Source organism: Platalea leucorodia (genome assembly GCF_965183815.1).
Source record: "Platalea leucorodia genome assembly, chromosome: 3".
In the NCBI taxonomy this organism is placed as follows: Eukaryota; Metazoa; Chordata; class Aves; order Pelecaniformes; family Threskiornithidae; genus Platalea; species Platalea leucorodia.
Genome location: NC_138825.1, coordinates 16,058,291 through 16,086,279, shown reverse-complemented (window position 1 = coordinate 16,086,279; position 27,989 = coordinate 16,058,291). Strand labels below are relative to the sequence as shown.

At 41.4% G+C, this 27,989-nt stretch overlaps 2 protein-coding genes across 2 annotated transcripts; one reads left to right on the top strand and one right to left on the bottom strand.

Moving 5' to 3' along the window:
- Nucleotides 1-13: 13 nt before the first annotated feature.
- Nucleotides 14-24,580, top strand: DZANK1 (double zinc ribbon and ankyrin repeat domains 1; the record flags this gene model as incomplete). The annotated part of the gene is made up of 20 exons (XM_082307335.1): nt 14-134; nt 795-948; nt 2,307-2,424; nt 2,792-2,888; nt 3,655-3,779; nt 4,345-4,430; nt 5,123-5,240; nt 6,209-6,322; nt 9,455-9,547; nt 11,487-11,609; nt 12,659-12,823; nt 13,442-13,670; nt 17,039-17,142; nt 19,223-19,297; nt 20,232-20,328; nt 21,534-21,622; nt 22,871-22,951; nt 23,528-23,655; nt 24,105-24,179; nt 24,415-24,580. The coding sequence occupies exons 1-20, from the start codon at nt 26-28 to the stop codon at nt 24,578-24,580; spliced, it is 2,346 nt and encodes a 781-aa protein (XP_082163461.1). The 5' UTR covers nt 14-25.
- A 462-nt stretch (nt 24,581-25,042) lies between these two features.
- On the bottom strand, nt 25,043-26,550 carry BIRC5 (baculoviral IAP repeat containing 5; the record flags this gene model as incomplete). Its single annotated transcript, XM_082305663.1, has 4 exons — nt 25,043-25,684; nt 25,936-26,053; nt 26,222-26,331; nt 26,425-26,550. The coding sequence occupies 4 exons, from the start codon at nt 26,548-26,550 to the stop codon at nt 25,601-25,603; spliced, it is 438 nt and encodes a 145-aa protein (XP_082161789.1). The 3' UTR covers nt 25,043-25,600.
- Between the last annotated feature and the right edge of the window lie 1,439 nt (nt 26,551-27,989).

Sequence of the window (27,989 nt, the reverse complement as noted above, 5' to 3'; positions counted from 1 at the left end):
TTTTTAAAGATCACTCCTGAGAAAAATGACAGCTGGCTCTGTCTCAGTTCCTCAGGTCATACCACTTCGAATTCCTCCTCCAGGGAAGGCTAAACATGAAATAGACACAAATACTCTCATAGAAATAAAATCAGGTATGAATAAGAGCTTTAACTCTATGTAAAACCTTTTCTTATATGTTCATTTGAAACTTTTAGCCTCTATACTTTTGTTTGCCTTTAATTATGATTTTATGAGTGCCCACTTCCTTAAGGAACTTATAAAATTAACCAACAAGTTTTGATACACCAAATATACTTGCACTTAATTTTATGCATTCAAACAATATCACTGCCATGAGTTATGTCATATATGTTAGCAGTCTTAAGTGCTTCCAAGATCAAGCTCTTAAGCTGTTGCATTTCGCTTTGACTGCAAAACCAGTGCCTGAAAGTATCATGTGCCAGGCTCACCCCAAAGGTTTTCCTTACAATTTTTGAAATGCCGCCTTTCACCACGGGAGAAAATATTTTTCCTGTCATTAGAACAGACAAGCTGCTGCAATGTTTTCATACAAAACCATTGCACAGCTACTTTATGATGAGAAATACTGCTTATAATGAAGTTACGTTTGTTGAGTAACTAAGTTTTCATGGGAGAAACAGCTTTGGTCCCAAACATTCAATCATTTATGGAACTGCTTTATTTTGTTTATGTGAGAAAAATCAAGCACAGTAGTGAGTACTTTGAAGCTTACAGCTTGTTTTTCACAGATTGAATACAGTTTGTCTAATTACTTTCTCTGTGTCTTTCAGATACACCTGAGGCCTCCATTTATTACACTTTAGATGGAAGTAAACCAGAACTCATTAGGAAACCGGGCTATGGAGAGCATAACACTTTTAAGTATAAGGGTCCTATCGTATTACCAGTTGGGAAAATAATGGTCAAGGCACTGGCAGTTACAAAGTAGGTATCCTGTTTTATTTTAGTCGTATTTTGACAAGGGACAGATATCCCAGTCATGGCTTGGAGCCATGCTGTGTAAAGCACTCCATACCTTGCAAATGAGAGACGCCCCTTTCCCCAGCCAGTTTGCAATCTAAGTGATCTTCATGGGTTGCACTGACCTCACTTTCTTGTAACACTTTTTATCCATTAAGTGTTTGCACGGATGGATTATCTCTCGGATGTTTATCTCCTGGGCTATGGATGTAGGCCAATGATTCGTAGAGGCTGAGAAAATAACATACTATACTTAGAGCTCATCCTTTTGAGCGTGATCATAAAAAATGCCAGAGGAACGAGTATGGTGTTTTCTGGGGTCACCCCGTGATTCAGCAGATTTATAGAAGTTGGTCTTCCCAGGAGTCTGCTTCATTTCTCCTGAAGGAGCACAGAATGCTAAACCTCACAGCTTAAGTACAATGTTAGTACAGGGGTAAAGTACAAAGGTAAAGTAAAAATACAATACACAGAAAGAAAACTGGATTTTGCTGCACAGCCACTGAGTTTCTCCAAACTAACTTCATGCTTAGGGACAGAGAGGGGACACGTGCATTCTCTGTCTGTACCCTGTTGTATTGTCTTTTATTTCCAAGGGAGCAGAAGCTTCCACTCCAGTTAGGGATTTGTGCTTGCTGTTCCCTGCTATTAGCACCCGCAGGTAGCCTTTGCTTGTGTCTGCACTGGAATATAACAACACAAACCTAGGCCCATGTGTATTTTCTGATATCACTACCTGGATTAACGCTTGTTCCCAGTGTGTTTTTATTAAGACATTTTCAGGTGGGCTAAATAGATGCTCTAGAACGACAATAAATCCTAAATGAATGGTTTGGTCATTTACAGCCATCTTAATGTTACTGCTGTAATTTAATAAATGGTAGAGCATGACAGCTGTTACACCAAATGAATGGGATGCTACCTGCTGCTTGACTGGGAAAATGAATATGTTGTTATGAATGGAAGAAAAGTCTTGCTCTCCTCTGTTTTCTGTGATGCTGGCAAACAGTAGTTACCCCAGAAAGCACATACAGGAGTATCAAGAGTTTTACATGCAGAAGATGTTGAGGCATTAAGGTATTCATACGTTTTATTAGTAACTTCTTAGTCTGCACATTTTAAACTGAAAATAAATTTTAAAAAGAACAAAACAAGGCAGTAGTTACTGGGAGTATTGCCCAGGATTATACTTATTAACTGAAATAATGACTCGCAAGCTTGGAAGAGATGTACCAGCAAACGAGCCATCTTCATCAGTGATTTACTTTTTGCTGCACATGGGTTTGTGGCATGGATATAGCTTTATGAACATTGATTTTCAGGGACTCCAGGGAGAGTACAGTTGTAACAAAGGTATTTCTGGTAGAGTACAAGCAACCAAACATCCTCTTCTCTGTTGAAGACAATGACAAGAATTTCCTAAAAGATATCGCCACACAGGCAAGTTTTAGCAAATTTAACTCCTTGTCTGAATATAAAATGGTGTGTGTATGGTATTACTTAGAGATTAAAACTCGATTGCCTATACTTTTTATATATTTTATTACCTCTGTTTGCTCATCTTTGCTGCCTCAGTCCTTTTTGTAATACTAACATTTCAAGGGGACAATTTTTTTTTCTTTTTCCCTGGTCTTTCATTACCAGTTCAGGTCAAATATTTTTAAAATACATTTATCATTTAAGATTTTCAAATGCTTGCATTGAAAATAAGCATCTACTTTTAAAATCATAACAAATAATGATAGCAAGACAGGATTAGAGCAAACACAAATGTTTCATTTGGAATTCAAATGGAATTACTTTTTAGGAGAGGGAAGGTGGGATGTTTACTACAAAACTAAAGAAGAATGCAGTGAATGTGGAAATCAAGCCTGCCTGGAGTGAAGCACCCCAAGATTTTCAAGGTATAGTATTACTTCATCAGACTGAAATAGACTTCTGTCTTAGCTGAAAATAGGCAGTATAATGTTTTTCTCTTGTATCATTGGTAAAATATGGGTAATTATTTCAAAACCATCTCAGAAGACAGAACATCCTCTGGGAATTCCAATTTCAGTTGCTCAACACTGCAAATAGAGAACAAAAATTAACTTCCATACATATCACATTACCTCTTAAAACATACTAAAAAGTCATTAATTTCTGAGCAACATAACAAGGCCCAGTCTGTATTTCCCTTTGTGCCAGAAAATGCTGTTAAACTGATGGGATTGCAAATCCTTTACAGAGTTCTGTACTGATGTTTGCTTGCAGTAAGATTCCAAAATAAGTACACAAAGCAGAAATGAAAGCTTGACCCAGATTTTCTCTACAGATGAAGCCTGTTATTCCATGGTAACGGCAATGGCACTGTTTAAGAGCAGGGAATCATATTAATGTTTACTCATTAATTTAGTCTTAGGAGCTGGGGTTTCTTTGAGCATGCAGGAAGGAAGAAAACCGTAAACGAAAAATACAAAAGTAAGCTCTTTCAGAGAGGAATGAGGTTTCTTCTAGCTTAATTTCCTGTAATTCCATGCAGTTTATTTGAACCCAAAATCTGGATGTCAAATACATTTTTAAATATGCTTAGCTATTGGAATTTAAAATGCAACTATGTAATATTCACGTTATGATATATGTTAACTGCATGAAGTCAATGACAGTGGAATAACAGGATTGCAATTTTAGACTTGGAAACAGAAAGGAAGACTGCTCACAGATCCCTGCAAGGACCACAGCTCCTTGCCAGTCATTTGGAAACAACAGAGTACAGGGAGGAATCCATCTCAGCACCACCAATAGAGTCGTTACAGGTAAGCAAAGGGGTGTTGAGGAAAACTATAAAAGGCTGTTATCAGAACTGCACTCTAAAAAAATAAAGATGAGAATATTTGTGATCATTCTCATATAATCTCTCAGAAATTAATGCCTTTGGCTGTATTATATAGTACTAATTTAAATTTACTGGTAATGACACAGTGGAATAGGAACGCCCAAAGCAGTGCACAGTTATCAGTAAGGACAAAACCAGGCAAAGCAAATTAATGATGCCTGCATTTCTACTAATTCTCTTCTAGTACATTACTGAAGCGTCAATTAGCAAATAATTATTGCTATAGGTTGGCAAGTTGATATTTAAAACTTACTATTCAGTAATGCTGTCTTGGAAGTAAGTAGCAAGACATTGATTTATTTTTATTGGAAGAATCTGTGGGTCCTTAATGTAGCTAATGGGGGAATCAAGTGTAGTAGGTGTTCCTTGAAGCAATGCATTTCAGTGCAGTTTGTCTCAAATAACATCTTTAGCTGATTTTGCTACTCTTATATGCATTTTGCAAGTATTCGCTTACTGGGGCTAAAGAATTACCTTTATTTCAGTTTGCTAGTTCTTCTGCGGTGACTAGCCGGAAAAGCTTAGCAAGCACACGGGTGGCAAGGATCCAGAGGGAAACAGATTTCCTCAAGTAAGTGACTTCTCCTTTTAACATATTTGTCCTTAGAAAGTAACTGAGCAATTGCCTTTTGCAATGAAGTTGATAATACTGTGGGGCTCTATAAAAATGAGGAAAGCAAAGACAGACACTGGCTCATAACTGGAGAATGTGATCTAGGCAGGGCTTTGAAAATTCTTTCTCTTACATATAGTTTTATTTACATCTCACCATACACTGTTATCAACTATATTATCATCCTTTAAAAAAAAATCCTTACACCTGTAGGATCAGAGAAAAGCTGTCTTTTCAGATTAGATTACAGCCGTCATTGCTGTAGGTGAAAACTGCTCACTGGAGTAGTCTCACAGAACATTAGTGCTTGTCAACATTGAAAAGGTTATGTGATCTACATCAGTGGTTCTCCATGTTGTAGCAGGGAGGCCTGATACAGATTGCGTGTCAGGAGACTTGTTTACCTCACATGCTGAGGAAGGAAGAATGAAACCCCATAGCAGCCAGAGAGCTTTCTACCTTGCAAAGCTGTTTAGAGTTCAGAACCTCATATCATGGACGCTGGGGCATGGTCTGGTGGACAACCATAGCTTGGAAACTACAGCTGAGAAACCAGTGGCCCAAGTCCTGTCACAACAGGTTCCAGATTAATCATTATTATGCAGCAGTACGTACCAAAACAAGCTCAGCCAGTTTGCTCTTATTTTCAGATGTGCACACTGTTCTGCACCTCGCCTGTCTGACCCCTTGGCTCACTTCTGTCAGGAATGTGGATCTCCTATCCCACCTGTGCCAGTACATCGCTTCCCACCCCCTGAAGGAGCGCAGGTCAGCAAAACATCATAACAATCAACAAATCCTCTTTGGAGAAACCAACTTCCTCAGCAAATTACACATTCAATGCTAGCAAAACCATTATTTAGCCACACTTCCATTTGGGAAGCTCTGTTGTGATTGTTTTATTTTGGTCAATACCTTTAGCAGTGGACCCTATGTAATTCTTAAATGATGGGCAAAATTTACCATAGATTGCTTCAAGTGCCATATATTTTAATAAGGATAACAATGAAAAAGTAAATTGTGTTTTATTTACTTGTGCCAGGAAACATCACCAAATTCAGATTCCTCCTCATCCTGCAACAACCACCACCACATCTTCAGGACCTCCATATGCATCTTATTCCAGTGCTAGCTAGTGCAGTTACTTAGTTAGTAACTAGTGCTTATGTCATGGCTGTAGAAGATCCATCTAATATGCTTGAAACCTTAAACAGTGTCATGTGTGGGCATATGTAAGAGCACCGAGTTTTTACAGTGATGCCTGTAACTATCTTCTCTAAGCTCTTCCCAAGAGATAATAACCTGATCTAACAAGGCAATGGTGTCTTTTTTTTTCCTGTATCGTCAGAAAGTTGTCTTGTCTGGGGTGATGCAGTAGTTTCAAGTGATGAATGAGAATATTCAGCACCTCTTTAGATTAGGTTCATAATTAGGAGGATTTGAACTACCTGCACACATTTTACAGTAGCATTTTAAATTTACTGAAAATTAACTTAGTACCCTTCTGGCATATTTTTAGTAGTCAGTGAAGCATTCTCTTTCCAGTTGTCTTCATATTTTCTCAGTAGCCTTTGATCTTTTGGGATCAATATCAGCATCTGTTGCTGTCAGTTGCTATGTTTCCAGTGACTTTACTGCTGATGTAGACTCTAACCAGGAAAATACTGAAAATCTCATTGTAACCTTGATGATCTCATTATGGTCCTTAACATGATGTGATGTGGCTTTTTCTTCAGATGGCACCATGTCTTGAATGCAGGCATCTTGTGCCAATGAATACACCCACTTGCATTGTATGTGAGTCGCCAATAGCTCCACAGCTGCAGCCCCAAACCAACAACTGCGTAAAGGTACTTAAGAATAAATATAACAAAATAGCAATTTACCTCCTGGCATGCATTTTTCTAACAGATGACTTCGTTACAAATATTTTGATCCGACTTGGGTTTGTGTAATTACATTACGACAGCTTTAAGAGTTAGTAGGATTAAAAACACCTTGAATAGAAATAATCATTAAAGGTAAACCAGATAAGCTCAGGAAGGCATGCTGAAGAGCACATGATGTAGCAGTCTGAATGACAGGAATGTACGCACTTGTGTTCAGTAGAGAGATATTCTATGATTCTATGATTTACAGCCTTAGTATTACTAAGCATTTTAAGTTTATTAAATATGTCCTCATTACTCTGCTTACCTCATTTGATTTAAGTGTTTAGTACAGATGAGCTGACAGGACTGGGGCAGCGGGTGTATGCCCAAAATGTTAGAGCGCAGTCTTGATCAGTGATCCAAAAGTGCTGGTGATCTTAACCAGACAAAATTTGCCCCACAAAATACTCCCTACGCAGGGGTATGGGGACCCAAGGAGGGGCCCTCCTCGATCCACCCGGTCAGGGGAAAGGATGTGAGGAGGAGAGGACTGATACTGCGTGTCTACAATTAGTTGCAGAGCTGGCATCAGCAACAGCGTTTTGGTTTTTGTGATAGCGGGAACCTGTTTGAGGCTCAACAGCTCCTTAGGAGAGATGGGATCCACCTGACAGGGCAAAGGTATCTTTGCCAGCAGGAGAGCCAGGCTGGTAAGAAGAGTTTTAAATGAGAAATTACAGGGGAGGGAGGGTTACCAGCAGCCCTGTGAGGGAGTGATGGACAGGACTGACAAGCAAAGAGTCTGGGTGATGTGGACGAACGGGAACACTTAATCAACAGAACAGGGCTTAAGTGAGGTCGCCTCAAGGATTTGCATGTAAGCAAGGAAGTGCCTATACAGCAGTGTCGTGGTTTAACCCCAGCGGGCAACTAAGCACCACACAGCTGTTCGCTCACTCCCCCCACCCCAGTGGAATGGGGGAGAGAATTGGAAGGGTGAAAGTCAGAAAACTCGTAGGTTGAGATAAGAACAGTTTAATAATTGAAGTAAAATGAAAGAGAATGGTAGTAATAATAATAATAATAATAATAATAATAATAATATACAATAATAATATACAAAGCAAGTGATACACGACACAATTGCTCACCACCCGCCGATCTATGCCCAGCCCATCCCTGAGCAGCAATCGCTGCCCCCCGGCCAACTCCCCTCAGTTTATATACTGAGCATGACGTCATATGGTATGGAATAGCCCTTTGGCCAATTTGGGTCATCTGTTCTGGCTGTGCTCCCTCCCAGCGTCTTGTGCACCTGGCAGAGCATGGGAAGCCGAAAAGTCCTTGACTGGTGTAAGCACTACTTAGCAAGAACTAAAACATCAGTGTGTTATCAACATTATTCTCATCCTAAATCCAAAACACAGCACTATACCAGCTACTAGGAAGAAAAAAATCAACTCCATCCCAGCTGAAACCAGGACAGGCAGCATGATGGGGAAACCCCCCCCCCCAGACCCTTTCTGTGAAATCAGCATGCTGGGGTCCCTCTCTGAAGCGCCTGTACACTAACACAGGCAGTATGGGGAGCAAGCTCAAGGAATTAGAGATCTGTGTGCAGTTGCAGGGCTATGATCTTGATGGGACCACAGGGACATGGAGGGATGGCTCTCATGCTGTAGACCACCTGACCAGGAAGAACAGTGGATGAGGCCTTTTGCAGACAGCTAGAAGCAGAACCATTTTTGCAAGTCCTGGTCCTCATGGGGGACTTTACGCACCCCGATATCTGCTGGAGGAACAATGCTGCAGGGCATAAGCAATCCAGAGGTTCCTGGAAAGCATTGATGACAACTGCTTGATACAAGTGATAGAGGAGCCAGTGAGGAAGGGTGCTCTGCTGGGTCTCATGCTTACAGAGAAGGAAGGGCTTCTGGGGGATATGAAGGTCAAAGACGGCCTTGGCTGCAATGACCATGAGATGGTGGAGTTCAGGACCCTGAGGGGAAGGAGCAGGGGCAAAAAGCAAGGTCATGCCCTGGACTTTAGGAGAGCAGACTTTGGCCTCTTCAGGGATCTGCTTGAAAAGGTCTAATGATATCTTGGGCTGCATTTCGGAAGTGTGGTGCCAACAGGTAAAGGGAGGTGATCCTTCCCCTCTACTCAGCACTAGTGAGGCTGTGTCTCCAGTACAGTGTCCAGTTCTGGGCTCCCCAGTACAAGAGAGACATGGACATACTAGAGAGAGCCCAACAAAGAGATGCTAAGATGATTAAGGAACTGGAGCATCTGGTGGAAAGACTGAGAGAGCTGGGACTGTCTAGCCTAGGGAAGTTGTGGAGTCTCCATCCTTGGAGATATTAAAAAACCATCTGTTCTGGATGGTCCTGCTAGAGCAGGGTGGGGTTGGACCTCCAGAGGTCCCTTCCAACCTCAGCCATTCTGTGGTTCTGTGCTAATTGCAAGGGAACGTTTTTGGAAAAAGAAGGATGCTGAAAGGAAACTATTGACTGAGGACTATCAGATAACAAAGGAGATTCATAATCTGAAGCAGTTATCAGCTTGATGTCAAAGTAGGTTATACACATTGGCCCAAATTTGATGTCTTATGATAACCTTCACGTAGGTGCAAAGACAAACCTGAACTAATTGGTGCCAACAATCAAAATATCAGACTCATTATTCTTAGCCCTGGTGGAATCTCACTTGTTGATAGTGACTGTGCTAAGGTCTTTCAGGTCACCCTCATGGTGGTGGTGGTATTATTATTATTATTATTATTATTCCTTGCAGATACAGGACTATCTGTTTTGTGCGAGTGCAGTGACTAAGCAAACTGACACTAATACATAAAAAGATCTGGAGGTATTGATGCTGGATCCCATGAGGGAACTGTACCATAGTTTAAAAAAAATTGTCACCAAGATATGTAGATTTATGACGACCAAGTAATATGGCCTAACTAAAGTCTGAAGCCCACAGCACAGACTTGAAGGATCTCTTCTATCTGCAGGGCTGAATAACCACAGCACTTTGTAAGATCAAGTCCTCTTCTTCTTATTGTTGGTCACAGTTTTCGAATGTAAAATATATTCTTTCTCTATTTAAAAGGGTAAAGTAATTTGTCAGGCGTGTGGCACAGGAAATCCTCTTCACCATAAACACTGTGTGACTTGTGAAAGCAAACTGCCTGAAATAGAGATGGTAAGGCTTGCATCAATCACACTAGAGTTAACCAAATCAAAGCATAACATTCTTTTTCTTTGGAAAACTGAAGTCATATCCCTGTGTGCCTATGTTACAAAAGCAGAGAATCCCTCCCCCATGCCATATTCAAGCCCAGTACTCCTACAGATGCTCCATCACAAATGTCCAGCTAAACATAAGTGTATGTATACCTTCACGTTTCTCCTGTGGAGGTCAGGATTGCAAATGCCGCTGTGAAAGCTCAGAAGGCTCTGAGAAAACGGGTAGTCTTGGCTCCAAGGGAGTCTTGTTTGTGTTCAGGTTATTTTAAATTGCAATAGAAAACTTGAGTATATACACCAGGAAGATCATCCTTGTTAATTTCAATTATTTTGTGAAAATAAAATATTCTGTTACATTATTTTTCTTGTCTCCATTTGCTGCTTCCTCTATGTGCATACAGCTACTATGCTTGTATTTGGCTGAGACTCTGCACAGAGGTGAGAAAAGCAACAGTAAATGTTCCCCCTAATATTGCTGTCTGTTTCAACTCCCCATTTAGCATTCTCATTTGGTTCCTTAGAAGAATTTTACTTTCACTTCTGAAGAGAAAAGTCTTGTATGAAAACCTTATGGTACATTTCACTTCTCCAGGTTATGAGAAATACAGAAATGAGAGAAGAATAATGATTTGCAAGTTAAAATCTTCTGATTATATTGGCAACATCCTAAGTTCTAATACTGTCAATAGCTAGAGGCAAAGGTCTCTTGTATAGCCACTGATGTGTCATTTCAAAGTGAATTTCAGCAGGAATCTGTACTCACCTAAGATGAACATATGTTTAACTGCTTCACTGAATGTAGATATTAATATGTGGCTGCATATGTAGTTAGACATATGACTTGAATGGTGAGACCTGTAGTAGCTAAGAGATAAAGTCAAATGCTTACTGAATTATTATTAATAATAATCAGAAATGTCACTAATAATACTGATTAATTAGTGATAACAATAGTAATTCCTGAATAAATAATAATTAGTAATAATGCTGATGTTACTATTAATAGTTATTAAATAATTTAGATTTTAAATGTGTTTAGACTTGTGCTCTTGTAAATTTTATCTTCCAAATGAACCCCCAAGTTACATCACTCAAATTGCAATGCAGGCCATAGATGAAAATAGGGCTATCTCCTGTTTGCTTACGTGCTGTTGTGGTGTCTGTAATCAAAATAATTTTCCTCAGGTTCTGTTCCTTATCCATATTCCTGACTTGTAGAGAAAATAAACTGCATAAGCCCTGAGGCAAAACCTAACAAAACATTTTAAGACCTATTTGTCCTAACTAGGATCTATAATCAACCTCTAGAAGTTTCAGCTGAAAAATCTGTTTTCTTTTGCATACCCATACAAGTTAATTGTAGCAGGAAAGGTAGGTAATATATAACTTGTATGAGGTAAGAGTGCAGCAAAATATTTACGTAGCAAATATCAAACTGAGAGAAAACTCATTGTCTGAACACACTCTCCCTGCCATACTACTACAAAGAAAGGTACAAAGAAAAATAGCTTTTGTGTTCTGAATTTGAAAATATAAGTTTATCAGCAGAGAAACCTCCCTCTTAACTTTAAGTGTATTTATACATGGGGCCATATTAATAAATAGTCAGTGTAAGAGGACATGATTGATAAGGAAATTTTTTTTTTTGCACTCAGTTCTGCTAAAAATATTTAAAAATTAATTAATGCCACATTTTACTGTGGTTTTGTAATAAAAAAACCCTACAGGTTAGATCCAAGTCAGTCTGTTGCTTATTCTAAGTTGAAATAATTCTTTTAGGCTGAATATTACTTTATGTTATCAAAGTAGCTTGCTTTCCTCTTTCACCTTATTTAGCTTGTGAAACTTTCTTCATAGGAAGTATTTTCTCCCTAATGCTTTTTTTGTTTTATTAGCCCATGTTTGGAGGAGACACCCCCCTGCTTTATCCCAGCCAGCAAAGGAAAACAGTTTCGTGCTCAAAATGCAATCGTGTTAACCAACGCGATGCCCGTTTCTGTGACTGGTGTGGAGCCAAGGCACGTGCTCTCGGTGTTTGTGTTGACAAATCTGGTTTTACTCATCTGTGACCTGCAGCAATTTCAAACTTGTCTTTGCAAAACTCTTGTCAGTTAGTACACAGCTTATTATTATCAAAATACTTGCTTAGAGCATATAGGATTATATATAAAGAAAAGTTAAAGGCTTAGGTGACATCCTGACCCCACGTCAGTCAGTGACTTAAGGGTTTAGAGATGTGAACAAATTACCATGGGTCAATAAGCATCAGCTCATTGCATCAGTTGAGATGCAATAGCTATGTACTCTGCCAAAGTAACTTATCCATCAAAGGTTAAAGTGTAGGCTAACCTAATGCAAGTTTTCCCATATCTACTCTGGGCTATGATCACCTATACAGGTAATCACCAGAGATGAGATGCTGCATGCAATTTTTTTGGCTGAAGTCCTCATTAACTTCACTGAAGACAAGTACTTTCTCTTAGCTGCTGCTTGGTAGAGCTTTTGCATGGTACAATCAATGTAAACGATTTCCTCTGGCATATACTTTTATAAGTATAGTGTTTCAAGCTAAGACCACACTTGGGGAGAATTTTTTTTTTTTTCTGTGAGCTGAGTCTACATAAAATTTTAAACACTCCCCTACATGCATACATAACCATTGGTCCTGTACCGTACCAGGGGACTTGGGGTGGTGGGGGAAGTGTTAGAATTGAACAGGAAAGAATTGCAGTCAATATTCAATATCGGAGCACACACTAGTAATGACAGGGCTTTGCCAAAGAAAAGAAATATTTTCAAAAGCGTACATTAAAAAAATAACATACCAAAATGCTAGATCTGTCTGAAAAAAATGTTTGCCTCCATAGCACAGTGCTGAGATAGCTGAAGATTTACTGTCTTGCATCTGCCTGTGTGTTAGCAGTGTGGTATCCTGGTGAATATTTCTAATCTAATAGCTTTAGGTAGTGCTACCTTACTTCCTTTTAATTCATGCCACTGCTTTTATCTTTCCTGAACCATGCATCATATCTTGCTGTAGTGACAAGTGTTTCATTCAACTTTCCAGCCTGGACCTCCTCCATCCTACTTTACTTGCGTCAAGTGTGGTACAAGCAACCGTCCATACGCTCGCTTCTGTGGGTCCTGTGGTGTTTACATAGAGCCCCCATCAAGGGTGGCTTCTCAGAACGGCAGTCTCACGGATGCTGGGGACTCACTGGGATTTTCTGAGGTACGACACGCAGTATTACAAAGCCGGGCTTGAACAGAGCTAAAAGGCTAGTCCAGTGTGGGTACAGATCGGCACAACTCCATTCATTTCCTCTTTGAGGCAATGTTGTGGTCTGTGAGCATGCTGAGGGCAAAACCGAGGTTATGTTTATTCTGAGAACTGCTTTCTGCCAAAAAGTAGCCTTAGCCAAAGGCTTTAATCCAGCCTTATTCTAAATAGGAAAGTGAGAAACAGTCAGCTTTTCAAAAGTCTTAGCTCTTTAAGTACTTTTATCTTATTACTTGTGAATTATTTGTGTCCTGCTGATACAAGGCATTCTTCCATGCATATGTAACAGTGCTTTGAAAACTCTGTTTTAAGAAAGACCATAATACTTAGCAAGGCCAGCTTTTGTCCTACAAAATCGTACATATCATTCTGCTGGCAATCATGAAGAGTTTTGCTTTTGCTTGAATATTTGTGATAAGTTGCTTCATTGTTACAGACTGGTAAATAAAATCAAGAATTGTTATTGATTCTTCCCACCAGCTTTTTCATTCCTTTACAATTTTGTATACTGTTCTAGTTAATTTCTGCTTGTAAGCCATTTAATGATATCTAATTATATTACTTACACAGGCTAAACGATTTCAAGCTCAAGCTGCCTGGCAGCCTCTTCCTATTTCTTTGCCCAAATCAAGGGCAGAACTAAAAGAAAGAGAAGATAAAGGAACCCAAACTATTGGACTTTTCTACCCATCTAGCAAACTGTTGGAAAAGAAGGAGCTTGAGCTGATTTCACAAAAAGAAAAGCTGGAAAAGATGAGCGATCATAAGCCTCTCCTGACAGCCATTAGTCCTGGAAAAGGTTAGGAGGTTTGATTTTATGTTTTCTAAACAAAGCTGCAATGTATGACCTTGCTTTTTCTTGAAAAAAATTATAGTCTGTGGAATGTGGCATCAGTAGGACACTGATGTACATCTTTACAAGTCTCTCTTCCCACCAGTCACTTGTAAATGAAGTGCCTTAGAATTCAGATCACTGATCTCCATCAATAGCTAAAAGAAAGCCTATCAGCAATATAAAAATTATGGTTACTGACCCCTGTGCAGCCTTACTAATTTGCTAGTAGTTTGATTTCCTCAGATCCTACAAGATCAGGGGCAGGTGTCCTATATTTGACTTGGAAACCAGTGAACAGCCACCCCATCTCCCCACCCCCTGCAATGTAAAGCTCAGTTAGTACTGCGGTAGTGCCTGCTGGGAGTATTGTTAAACAAAACTCTGAGACACAGGGGATCGTAGCTCTTAAAAAATATGATGAGGCTTGTCTACGTGAAGAACTTGTTTGGGGTGCTGTTGTGGAATAAATTATAGAAGCTTCGGAAGCAAAGGAAACTAAACTAGAGAAAGGTATTAACAGGATTACAAAAAATAGGGTTGGTAGAAACCTTGAGAGCTCTTGTAGGCCCCATCTTCCAGCCCCGCAAAGGTATCAGTACATCTACATCGCTCATTGCAGAGACCGTCCATGCACAGACTGCTGTATCAGTACTACAAATGATTTTGTTTCACAGTTCCTGGTTTGGTCAGCTAGCTCTTTGTGGAATCACTTGACTGTTTGCTGTCATTAAAAAGTCTGCAATTTTTAGAGATTTTAGTTTTACTATTCTGGGAAAACTCCAACTTCAGCTTTCCAGATCCCAAACCCTTGAAGACAGTCCACCAGTATTAATTAGGGACGTAATAAATGGCCGAATTTGCAAAATTGTCTTTAATCTCACAGGGCAGTCCAGAGAATAAGTTAATTCTAAATCACTACAGCATCAAACCATGGTTACTTGTTTTGATCTGCTTTCCCATCTCGAGCTCTTTTCTACAATCAGAGGGTCAACCCCTCAGGCTGTTATCAGTTATTTATCTATTGGGCAGAAAAAGTCACTAATGAATGTTAGAATTTCCTGGTTTGACTCTGTGTATAAATATCCAGATGATGCACCTTTTTTTTTTAAATTATCACTAGGGAAATCTGTTTTCCTACTCCTTTGCTCTGAAATGTGGTGTGTTGTCTTAGACATCACTGTAGGAAATACACCACTTGACTCAACATGTCAGGGAGCTTCATTTAGTCAGAGATAATAAAGGATTGGCCTGGAATAGTGCTGGGGAAAAAAAAAAAAGTTACACTGAACATTCATATATCTCTATCAGAAGTACAGCTCTTGACTTGTGAGTGAGAGCTCCTTTCACTGGGAAAGGGTGGGAAGAAATTCCGAACTGCTTCTGAACTATGTTAATTTTCATCCATTTGGCAGAGGTAACTTTGTTGAAGTTGCACTGTGTAATGTATTCTCCTTTAGACCCTGCCAAGGACTGAGGAACATATTTCATTCTATAAATCAATAAATGTCTGTTACAGTCAAGTCTTTCATGCTGTTCCCTTTCCTTGATGCTGAGCTGTATATATGGCTTGAAACTACGTGTATCAACAAGACCATATGCTATCACCCAGGAAAATCCTGTTTATATATGCCAAACGTCCATTATTTCAATTCAAATAGTATCAGACACTTGATATTAAAGTTTTTAAATATAAGTGATTAAATAAGTTGTTTGTTTGTTTGTTTTTCATTTCTTGACCTATCAGCCATTAACTAACCTTCTTTTCTTTTGTGAAGATTAAAAAAAAAAACAGTTAGGATAGGGGGAAGTAACAGCAGTACCAAAATACTAATCCTCTGATGTGTACTGTATTTCTTTTTTTGCTGTACTTTCAGTGTGTTTTGAACAGAAGCCAAGTCATTTACCAGGTAAAATTTAGACAGAAGCCTTCCTTTTCTACTGTAACAAACAGTAAATTAGTGGGATATAGGTGTAATCAACTATTGACAGCATGAATTCAAGTATTCCATCAGTGCTGCCAAAAATCCTTTTAGATATAATAAAATGTCAAACATGCAAGAATATGTTCCCAGACATCTGGATTTTTTTGAAATAAAATCTGGGGATCTAGGCTAGTTATACCAACTTCTCTGGAGGGATCACTCACCAAGTAGTAGTCTAGCTTAGATTTTTTAATTACTATTTTCAATTTGTATTAGTTTTTGCATGTAAGACCATAGCAGGGAACAATTTATGTTGCTCTGGAGATCCTTCTTTTTATATTCCTTTAAAGCTACCTAACAAATACGAGTTGCTGTTTTAGTTTGTCGTATTTTCTGCCAGTTCGATCTTGGAAGAGTCCTCCAAGCACAAAAATCCTTGTGCACTTGCCTTTTCTTGTAAAAGTCAGAGCAGCACTTTTCTTCTGACTTGGCTTCTTTTCACTGTTTTGAGCTTCACTTAACATGAAGGGAAGGATAAGGTCAGAGCAACTTCATTGTGCAAGTTAAACAAGGTTACCAAGCCTACACAATTTATTTACAACAAAATAAATCATACTCTGTACTTTCCATAACTATGCTCAAAAATAAAATTAGCCAGATCCTGATAACAATCACTTAAGAATGAGAACAAGTCCTTTTGTTTCTTTCTCTGATGAAAATACAACATTGCTTCGGAAATACTTAGAAATACTGCAAAAACTCTAAATGGCTTAAGATGAGTTTTGAATCCAGGCGCATTGAGCCCCTCATGTTTCATGCCCTGTATCAGCATAAAGGAATTGTGACTCTCTCCCAGAGATCCTGACAGGCAAAAGAACAGGAATGCTTAAGCTTTTAATATGCTCTCCCATATATAACTGAAAGGCATTTATTTAGGGAATAATTTACACAGACCAGAATGCTGTACAGGTTGAGTTACTATGCCTGCACTTTTCAGATTTGGCTTATTGTAACCTGTCAGTGATCTCAAATCAACTGAAAATCAGTTCAATAATGCACAATTGCTTAGTTGTGATATTGTGGGGGGTTTTTTATGATCTGGAATAGTGCGAGATTCGCCTTCACACGGGGCCATTTTGATTCCAAAGGACAATTCTGAGACATGGTCTTGTTGTGAATAGAGGTGCCCTAAGAATGACTTATAACCTATGGATAAGAAAGCATTTCACCTTTTTTTAGGGTATAACTTGCTTCTCCTTTTCTTGATCAGATGAATTTTCGAAAGAAAAATTCAATTTTTTTTTTGTCTCAGTGAAAATATGCTATCTTTTAAATCATCTATCACGTGAGCAGAAGAAACGTTAATCACAGTTTCAGGGATTTTTCTCCTGCTTAACTCTCTCTGATCAGGTTACTGGAGGAAACAGCTGGATCATGTCTGCGCTCACCTTAGAAGCTATGCTCAGAACAACGTTGAATTCAGAACACTTATTGGAGAACCTCGAATGGGAAAGGTAGGAAGGAGCTTGTGAGTAATATCTTCTTATGCAGCTTGATGAAAAGATTATTGTGGCTGCTAGATAAACACTGGAAAAATAAATGTCTCCCTTTTTGTTATACCTTGACCTGTTTGTGTGTGTAATTTGTTTTGTTTCGTTGTTTCATTTTTTGCTCAGTCTTTTACTGAAGACTTTTTTCTGCTTTCTTTCCTGTGGCAGTTTCTATTCTTCTCTCACCTCACAGCTGTAAGAGAAGCGATAGAAGCCAGAAAGCTCTTGCTCAGCTGCTTTTATAGCATCCCCCAACAGGCAATCAAGAAAGAGAAGAGATCACTGACATCTGTGTAGTTGGTCAGTTAAATAAGCCCTGCTAGAAATGGGATGTAATGATATGCTTGCCTCTGCTCCAGGCTGGATTATACCAGCAGATAGCAGCAATTCTCTTTGGCTACATAGTCTACTTCTAGTATAAACTATACCAGTATGATAGGAACAGGGTACTGCTTTTCTTACTGGAGATGTAGTCTTCAGGATGTCACCAAACTGCATTAAAATGATTAAAGGGGTGACAGCAAGAAGGTGGAAACTGGAGATTCTTCCTAAAGAGTCCAAGAAGATAGGGCTGGTATGACTGAGAGATCATTTGGTCCCTGTCCTGAGGGAGGATCAACTCTGCCTAAACTGTTCCTGACAGATGCTTGCCTTGAAGCTTTTCAAACTCACCAACAATGGAGATTTCACAATTGCCCCAGGCAGCCCATTTCTGCACTCAATTATCCTTGCTGTTCAGCTGCAGTACTGTATTGCTGTCTTTGGCAGTCCTGCTGGGTTAAGGAGTTGCATCCCCTCATGCTGCTTCCTAGGTGCTGCCAGCACAACTGCTTGTGGCAATGTTCTGTGGACTGGATTGGTGACCGACCCAGGCTAAAAATAGCTCTGGAGTGAAAAAAGGGTATCAGTGCTAGTAGAAAAGTAGGTTGGCAGTGAGCAGCTGGAAGTGGGATGCAGGCAGAAGTAGGGCTGGGAACTCCTTGAACTGGCATAGCTACTGGGAAGCTTTTTCCCAGTGTCTGACCTAAGTCTCCCTTGTTACAGTTCAAGCTCACTACTTCTTAGCCTGTCCTGACTGCTGTGACATACAGTCAAAAAAAAAACAGTTTTAGCACACAGAAACAACTACAGAAAAGTTCATGAATACTGGGGGTCAGGAATCTAATTGTCATTTGGCAGATCACACTTTTGGGAGGTATTTGGAACCTATTGGGTCCACCAACATGTTCAGAAGCTGTAGTACAAGTATAAATACAAAAGATATTGATGGAGATGAAGTACAGGTCCACTGCAACTTGTTTCCTTTGCTAAAGGATTCAAAAATATATGCCTGAAAAAATATTAAATTGCCTAGAGGAGGCTATTCCTGCTGCTTCTTGGCCTTTTGTCATCCTATTGTCTTGAAACCGCTGCCCCCAAAAGTAACAGAAGTGATTCAAAGTAGATGCCAACTATCTGGGTTTAATGCTGCTCTTTCAGTTTTCCTGCCGATTAGAAATATAATTAACCTTATCTCAAAATTCTCAACCCGCTGCAATATAACCCTGTCAGCCGCATTCCACTTCTTTATAATCCCCTGTGCACTTATTTATGCGTAACTTCAATAGCCTTCTTGCCAGCACTGCTGTCTCAACGAATTGATACGTGGTGCCCATGTTTTACTACAGCCTGTGCTTCTACAGACTGGTACAACTAAAGCAGCAACCAGTTCTCCTGGAGTAGGGAGTCCTAAGGACAACACAGCCTTTCAGGCAGTTGCAAAATCTGGGTGGAGAATGACTGAACTTTCATGAAAAGTAGCATTATTACATCTTTTGGATTCATTTGGCATTTCAGTGATTCTGATATTTCCAGTTACTCAAAATACCACCTGCCTGTTGCTGAGTTAGATGGGAAGTGTTGGTACAATATCACAAGTAGGCAAAGGCCACATGTGTGATTTTGTGTATTGGCTCCATAATAAACAACATCAGCAAGACTTATTCCTAAAACTATTTCTGTGTACTTTTTGCAAGAGATACTAACGGCTGCTCTTTCCCTCTAGATTAATTCTGCTACCATCCATGAGGATGACTATGAAGTCACTATTACATTGAATTACGCCCTTGCTATTAACAAGGTCAGTTCAGGGGATGAGGCCCGCTGTTAGGCAGCTGGTCTAAAGCTGTCGCTAGACCAGTCAGTGTAATGCTGATATATTTTAAATTCAGGTCTAAACAAGAAATTCTTTTGTTCAGAGGGTGTTAAATCATCACTTCAGAGTAAGCAATCTTTTTCTTTTTCTGTTGGAGCTGGCTGAACAGGTACCTTTATCTGATTAAGCCAGACTTCATGGTTATGTTGCTATCATCTTGTATTTCATTAGTTTGCTATTAATACTAACATTCTTCTTCCAGCTGATATTGTTTGATCGTTCTAGCACCCATTAGCTCTGGACCTTAGAGCCTCCTTTTCTTCAGTCTGCATATTGTGCTCCTAAGAAACAAGCTTAGTAATTTTCAATAGTTCGGAGATAACGTTTGCCAGAGCTCCTGTTAACTGTATTCAAACACTTGAAATCCCTGCCTCCAGAATTACCATGTTCCAAAAACCACCCACGTATTCATTTCCAGCTTTTCAAAGATGGAAGTCTACCATTTCAAAGATCCAAAATTCAAACTGTATCTCTTGTGTAGAATCTTTAAAAGCTTACCTTGCCAAGTGGTGCCTGAAAGGGTGTATCACATCATTTCACAGGTGAGGAGTTAATGTGATCTCTCAAGTGGTAGACGCACTTTATTTGGATGAGAATCTTCATTTCATTAAGTGAGGTTATTTCACTTTTTTCTTTTTTTAAATAAAAAAAAAAACTAAAACAAGGTTTAGGAAAAAATGCTACATTATTTTGCCTCAAAACAGAGTCCAATTACATATAATTTGTCTTGTGCGAATTTGAGACTGATATTAAAAGCCTCTATATTTTTTCATATGCAATACCACTGCTTTGTGCTACTAAGATTATAACAGCATTACATGCTAATCTGATTAACTGCCTACATTTGATGATTTTACAGGATATTCATACTAATAAACCAGTGAAGTTCAGCAGGCATTACCTGAATACAGTAACAGAAGTCGGAGGTGGACACAATGGCAGTCAGACTAGTTTGGGTGAGATTTTTTTTCCCCCCATCTTTATGATAGACCATAAATATAATAGTCAAGAATACAGAAGTAGTGCTTGGAAGGTCAGACACTGAGACAGGCAAACGAATATACTGGCACATTCTGCACCTACTTAAGTTGATCTTTGAGTCTCAAAACGTGGCTGAGTTGAGATTCAAGCAATGTACAGACTCTGTCAAAAGCTCCTGGGAACGCTTCACCCCTAGAGGACAGCTGGAGAGGCCAGTAAACTGCAGCCACAGCTCACAGCAGTGTCTTTATTATAGTGATACAACTTTAGATGCTTCGCATATTCTTTTACAACAGGAGCTATAAATGTCAATATTATCTCTACTTTTGAGCTGTGCCAGGGACTTCAGCTTTGGCACATTTGGCAAAGATAAGAAATTATGACATACATTAATTCTAGACCTAGTTTTCAGAGATGCTTCACTTGCATCTCCCATTGGTGTCAGTAACGTTTTAGGCATCTCGTATTGGACTTCGGTTTTCATTAAATCAACTAGTCGTAAAGTCAGCATTAGAATTCAGAAATTCCTATAGTATAATTTGACATACTTCAATTCACGTATAGGTTTCTGCCAGTTTGTGCTTCTAATCTGGGACTTGGCAAGTGGCAGCCACAGCACCAGGGGCTGGTTTTCAGGAGCGTCAATAATGTGGCTGTGATTCCAGGCACTCCAGCAGCACCAGCTCAAAGGGTCCCCACATGCTGCGCAATTTCCTTATCGGCCCTCCTGCACATCGGTAGATTACGTCTCTTAAAAATAACGCATGCGCATATCTACTCAAGGTCCTCTAGTCTTGTCCTTAAGTATTTGGGAGCTAAAGAGCATTGAAAAATTGTAAGGTTTATAGTCAAAACAATTAAGGAATCCGAGTCAAGCCTGTTGAATAGCTGCAGCTAGTTAAAAAAAAAGACTCAAACGCCCAAACTCCACATTTCATTGAATCTTCATTTCAAAATAGCAAGTTTTTAAGTCTGCCTGAGTGTAAACCTTTTGTTAAAACCAGTCTGATGTGCAACAAATATTTCATCACTTTCTCTTGTAGAAAATTGATAAATATTGCTTTCATTTCAACACAAAATAAAATATTTTTGTGGATAAATTATTTCCAGATCTCTCCCCCAAGTTCTTGTTAGGATACTGACTTTGCTTTGAATTAACACTTGTTTCCCTTTCTGGTAGGCAAAGAAGATCATAATCTTTTCCATTCGAGAGGCAAAATAAAAAGAACAAAATCAAGAACACTTACAGAAAAAGAAGACAAGCTCCCCGTACGTATCTTCTGCCAGTACAGGAAAAACTACCTACAGAGTAGCACTAACATGAAGAAGGGCACCCAAGGGTAAAAATAGAAAGCTTTTAACACTGATTGGGGTGTGGGGGGGGAAAGGGGACAAAAGTCCAGCTTAATATAAAACTTGAAAATTGGTAGCTGACATTTATTACAGAACTGGAAATAACCAAACATTGTTGCTCCTAAGAGCTTAATTAGATTGTTGCTCGCATTTTTGGACCCATTCTGTTTTACTGACACAGCATTAGGCCTAAAGACTGTTGCAGACTGATTTTGTTACAGGTTTTTCTCAGAAGCAACACCAGAGGTAGGCATTAGTGTCTTCCCTTGCCCCTTGCTACTTGGTTTGACTCCATAGGACGTACCCTTGGCTGTGCTAGAACCGCTGTTCGCACAGTCAGACTGCGAACTAGACAGGGGAAGGTGAGCTACACAACGAGCTTTTAAGTCAACTCAGTTTTCCCATCAAGCTGAGATGTCAGCACAACTGAGGGCTAGCTTGATGCAAGAAGCCAGGCTTTAATTCCACTAGAGACCAAATATCCTGGAAGCACTGCCTACTAAATGGATTGTCAGTAACAGCATGGAAAATTTCAAAAGGGAAACATGCATTAATCTAAGCTTGGATCAGTTAGCCAACTCAACAGGTGGAAGAAGATATAGAGCTTTGTGATGAGTCCAGAGACAAAAATGCTTGGTCAAGTGATTGGGCTTTCAAAAAGGGAGAGGAAGGAGGTGGAAGGCTGGGAAGAAATAAAAGGAAAAGGTTTTAGGTTTTGTTGTTTCTTTGTTGTTTTAAGATTTAGTAAACTAACTTTAGCGAGGCAAAACATATTCATTTTTTAAATAAATTACTTCCACAAGTTCTCGAAGCTTCAAACTTCAATCCTATAGCAAAGAACTTGTGCCCATGTCTAATTTTACTGTGGTGAGCAGATCTTTGTACAGCCATGAAGAGCTGCATTGATGTAAAGCTAATAATTTGCAGATACATTTGCTGAAGCAAGACCTCAGTAGTGAGATATTAGCCTGGGTTATCCAACACTTGCTCACATTCAGAAAGACATTCCCACAGAAGGGTCATGGATTAGTAACACTGAGGCTCAGCTACACTGCGTTCATGCCACTGTGTGCATTTTCCACCTTTACTCAAAGGCAGAATACAGCCCACCTACTTGTATTTTCACTATGTGAAATGTTACTGGCTATTTTCTGTGTTTCACAGCCAGAGTCCAGACAACTACTGGACGAACTGGGTCCAAATGGGAAAGGAAGAATCATCTTGGTAGAACAATTGCTCTGTGAAGTAAGTTATTGCTTGCTGAAGTTTCCCTTTCCAATTCTTTGACCATTTACTGCATGAATATTAGCCTGGAATGTGACTTCAACTTTATGCTTAGGAGACAACATCCTTGCAATAGAACTGACTGTTTTCAGATTGAAAGAGCATTTTAAAGAAGAAACAGCCTATTTTAAATTTATATAAGTTCTCCGCAAATTTCTATTTGGCCAGTGTGTAAGGCATTCTCCTCTGGGTTGGTCAAGACCATCCAGAAAGAAAAACATATTCATTTTATAGTTCAGGGTCAAGTCCTCTGTATAGCAAAAGCAAGCTCTACCTTTTTGCTGTGTGGTAAGGTGCCTCCTGACTGTGGGATCTAGTTTGACTGCTCTTGTTATATAAATTTACTCTTGCTTTGAGCTAGGAGACGACATTTTCAGAAGAAACATGAAGGAACAATACCACACCATTTGAACATTTCTCTGTCTTGAGCATGAAGTCCATTTGCCAACTTAAATGGGCATAATATTAAAGCAAGGTGGAAGCTGAAGAATCTTTATGGCTTTTAACAGCTCACCTTCCCCCTCCTGTGCGTTCTAGGGAGCTGACCCAAACTGCATCAGCGACGAGGACCGCCCTGCTCTCACGGTTGCTGTCCTTAACAAGCGCGCGGAAGCGATCTCCCTTCTTGTGCAGAAAGGTGCTGACGTTGACCAGCAGTCAGGGCCGTAAGTGAGCACCGATTCTCTGCCTCAGGTCTTTTGAAGTTTTACCAAAAAAGCACTTGTGCTCCAATTTTAGAGAGGACTAACCTCCTACCCCTGATGCACAAATCTGTAGTTGAGGAGCTCCTTTCAAAGCCAAATTTTAAAAAAACAAACAACCTGCAACTGAGCAAAGATAATAGTATTCACAGTCCTTCTTTCAGTTGCCAGCTTTGAAGATTTCTCATAATTTCTGCTAGGAAAAAAGCTGTTCTATTCAATTCCTTCCCCCATCCACTTCAACTTAATACCATAAACCACACTAATGCCTACAAAAAAAAAAAATCACCGTGACTCCTAGTGTATTCTATATCCTGCTATTCATATTCCTTAGTTTAATTTGCTAGACCACTTCTCCGTGTACCAGCACAGTTTCCTTAGGTAATAAGTACATCGCTCCTTCCTCTATGCAGGCACAACAACACTGCTCTCCATGAGGCAGTTCTGCTCGGATCGGAGGGAGAGGAGTGCATCCGAGCCCTGTTAGGGTAAGTACTGCAGCTGGGCCTCCGGCTCAGCTACAGGCCACCCGCAGCCTGCTTGCACAGATCTAGCTGGCAATACTGCTCGGCGCTCTTACCTCACAGTTGTGTCCCTGCAGGAAGACGCGCCCAGAAATTCTGAAGTTACTCTGCATCAACGTTTACCTGCAAGCCACTTCAGTAATTCCAGTAATTTGGAATGAATTTAAGTAGCTTAAAACACTCTGTTCTTTATTTACAGCTGCGATGCAAGCATAAAGAAGAAGAATGCAAAAGGGCAATCAGCATATGATTTGGCTGGTACAGCTGGAAACAACGAAGTTATTTCATTGTTCACAAGTAAGCTTGGACAGGGCACACTGGACAAACTTACAAAACCCAGGAACGCTGGGCTCATCAGTGTGTGATCGCAACTGCCTTTTCCCCAAGATGGAGCTGGAGGTTGTTTGAGCTTGGGAGCACCTAAGCGCACGCGTCCAGTTCTGCCTGCAGACTTCACAACCCCGTACAATCAACTCGGGCCCCGTAACAGCCAACTATGGTGTACAAGATTCCCCCATTCCTTCCCAGCAGTTCAGAGCACAGTTCTTCACTGTCTGCGCTCTGTTCTGCAAGATTTCTTTTCCTTTCCAAACCTGTGCAAGGAGAGGGACCAACCAAACCTTCCAAGGCACAAGGACATTTTAAGGAGACCTGACGAACACTGCTTAAGACAGTTTGACGCTTGAGCAATAGCACTACAAGCTGTACTTTGATGAGCTTATTTTCCATTTTGAAGTTAAAACTGCATTCAGTGCAGCTCATTGCATTAAAGGTCAGATTCTTTTCCTCCAGAAAACTGACTAAAATTACTTTGATGTTTTGCCTTCACTTTTATTTATAAATGCACCAACATGAGGCAGCAGACAACTACAAATAGAAGTTTACAAGGATACCAGGCACACTAAGATTTGGTATAATTAGACATTATTAGCCACAATTCTAAATCCCTGAAGGAGCTTTAAAACTCCTTCCCCTTTTTATTTCCAAAAGTATCCAAAAGCATTGGTATATTCAGTATAAAAATGGAAGTGCCTGCCAGCTCTTGCAAAAAACACAAGTTCTTGCACCAGAGCTACCAGCATCTCCAAAATGGAAACAGCTAGGTTTAAAAAAAAACAAACAAACAAACCCACAAGTAGTAATCCTTAATTAAACCAACAGGAAGAACAGGAGAATCCCTGCAGAAAAAAGATTATATAGGCAGTGCATCAAACCCCAGGTACTTCCCGGACAGACTCAGGTGAGCGAAGGAGAATTCAGTCTGCTTCTCCCAGAGACGGCCATTCTGAAAGCAGTCTCAGGAAACACAGTCATTCAGTCAAACTGGCAGTGCCAGTGCACACGTACAAGACAGATGTCACCGGCAAGTAAGAAGCTACAGTAGCCTAGGAGACCAGATTCTCTATTTCATGACGCACACTCTTGGCTGCATCTTCAACCTCCGTCACTTTCTGAGAAATTTCTTTTTTCTGCAAAGAATAAAAATAATACATTAACGTCTACCACTAAGTTGAGCATTGTTCAGCTTCAAGGGGAAAGCGGGCTACATCTCCTGCAAGGCAAAGGCTGAGAACCAGGAGTCAGGAAGCAACAAACCACTTTGGCAGCACTGTGAGAAGGCACCAAGAGGCGAGCTAAACAATCCCAAGACTAGAAATGAAATAACTCTTCCAGAGTCACGGGGGTGTAGGAGAACATCAGAGCACTGACGTATACGTACAATTACATTTTTCATTCGTTCTTTGTCCAGCTTCAGGAACTCCTGCAGCGTCAGGTTAGTGGGATCTTTCTGAAGGGAGAGAAAAGCGCAGCCTGCAGAGTGTTTTTTGTGTTCCTCCCTGAAAAGAGGGACAAGAAAAAACAAAATAGAAAGAAAAGCCGCTCACGACGAGACACACGCAGCCGTTCCTCCCTGCCGAGCACCTCGGTGGGCAGCAGCGGCTCGGCCTCTGTCGCTGCCGCCCAGCCGGTCGGGGAGGGGGCCGGGGGAACCCCCCGCCACTCACAGCGGGTCGTCGTCGGGCTCCCAGCCCTCCAGCTCCTTGAAGCAGAAGAAGCACTGCGCCACGTCGGGGCCGTTCTCGCTGGGGCGGTGCACGAAACCCGCCGCCGCCATCTGCGGGCAGAGGGAGGGCGGGAGGGCCCGTCAGCGCCAACCGCCCCCGGCCCGGCCCCGCTCCCCCGGGCCCCGCTCCCCCGCCGGGCTCACCCGCTCGGGCGTGCAGGCGCAGCCCTCGGTGAAGGGCCAGTTGCGGAAGGTGGCGGCGCGGGTGGGGACGAGGTAGAGCCGCCATTCCTCGGGCAGCGCCGCCGCCTCCTGCGCGCCGGCCGCCATGGCTGGGTTCAAACGGCGGCGGTTGGGCGCGCGGGGCAGGGCGGGAGCGGGGCGGCCGCGGGGGCCGGCGGGAGCCGCAGTCCCGGGCGGGGCCCCGGCCTCCCCTCACGTCCCCGCCGTCAGAGGAACCGCGCCGGCCCAAACCGCCCTCAGGGCCTTGCGCCTCGCCGGACCCGGGTCTGACGTGCGAGCCTTGCTCCCGGCGTCCCTGGGCTCCCCTTCCCTCCCTGCGAAGGGGGGCCGAGCCCCCCCACCACGGCACCCCACACAAAGGGGCATCAGCCGGGGCGCAGCCCTCGCAGCAGTGCCAGCGAGGGCAGGCGAGGAGCTCCTTTGTAATTCCCGAGGAGCTTGAGGTACCGCAGGAAAAAAGATGCTTTTTTATTTAAATCCAAGGGGAAGGAAGACAAGTTTGCCAGTTTGACCCTTTTTTTTTTAATGACACCCATAAGAAGGTGCCAGGGGTTTCCGTGTTGACAGAGCTGGTAGAGAAACGCAGCGGGAAGGGCCCTGTTAAGGCGGGACCCGCACAGAGATGCTCCCGCTGCTCTGTGGCAATGGCCGCCTGCTGTTGCCACAGGCAGCTGCCCTTCCCCTCCCGCAGGCAGCAGGAGCGGCTGAACTCGCCGTCTCTGCCTGACTAACGCTGCCTGCCTGGAGAAGGAAGCGGGACCCGGCAATCTGGCTGGCTGCCACAGGGGCAGGAGGCAGCTGGTTTTACAGGGAAGAACCAGCTACTCATCCATCGCAGGGGCAGGGGCTGTTTCCCGCACTGCCTGATGTCGCAGGCAACGTTTGCTCAGTCTTCTCCAAAAAAAATGCAAGGGCTAGAGGGAAGCAACCCTGTGTACCCGGTTACCTCCTGGAACAAGCTGATGTAAGCAAAATAGCCAAGAGACAAGGGATAAAGACAGCTTAGCTCAATCACTTGCTAAGAGCTTATCATCACAGGCAGGTGGGTCTGCAAAGCACATCCTCACAGCATAGGTGGCAACGAACGGACCAGGCAGACTTTGGCTTCTTCCCCCAGACCGAATCTCAAACCTGGAAAGAAGCATTCAGCACGTATATCTGCAGCATCAGGACTCTCAGGAAAGAGACTTCTCTTTCAAAGTAAACTGCAAAGTATTACTTCTACAAAATTACTGACTACTATGCAGAATGATCCCAGTATTTACCCAGCTCAGCCACTGTAGATAAACAGGCACAATAAGCTGACCACAGTGGGCAGCTTCCTGGTTGTGAAGTATCAAAGCTCAGACAGGCACGTGGAAAGGTTCGGGCTTTACTGCTCTATTAGAAAAGGGTGAGGTTCCACCTTTATTCTCCAGGAAAACTTTGTTCTGTTGAACTGGGCTGCGTTTGGCAACCACAATCACCGCTACAGTCACCACGCAGCTCAGGGAAGCGTGGAGTAATTGTGTCATTAAGCAGGGTGG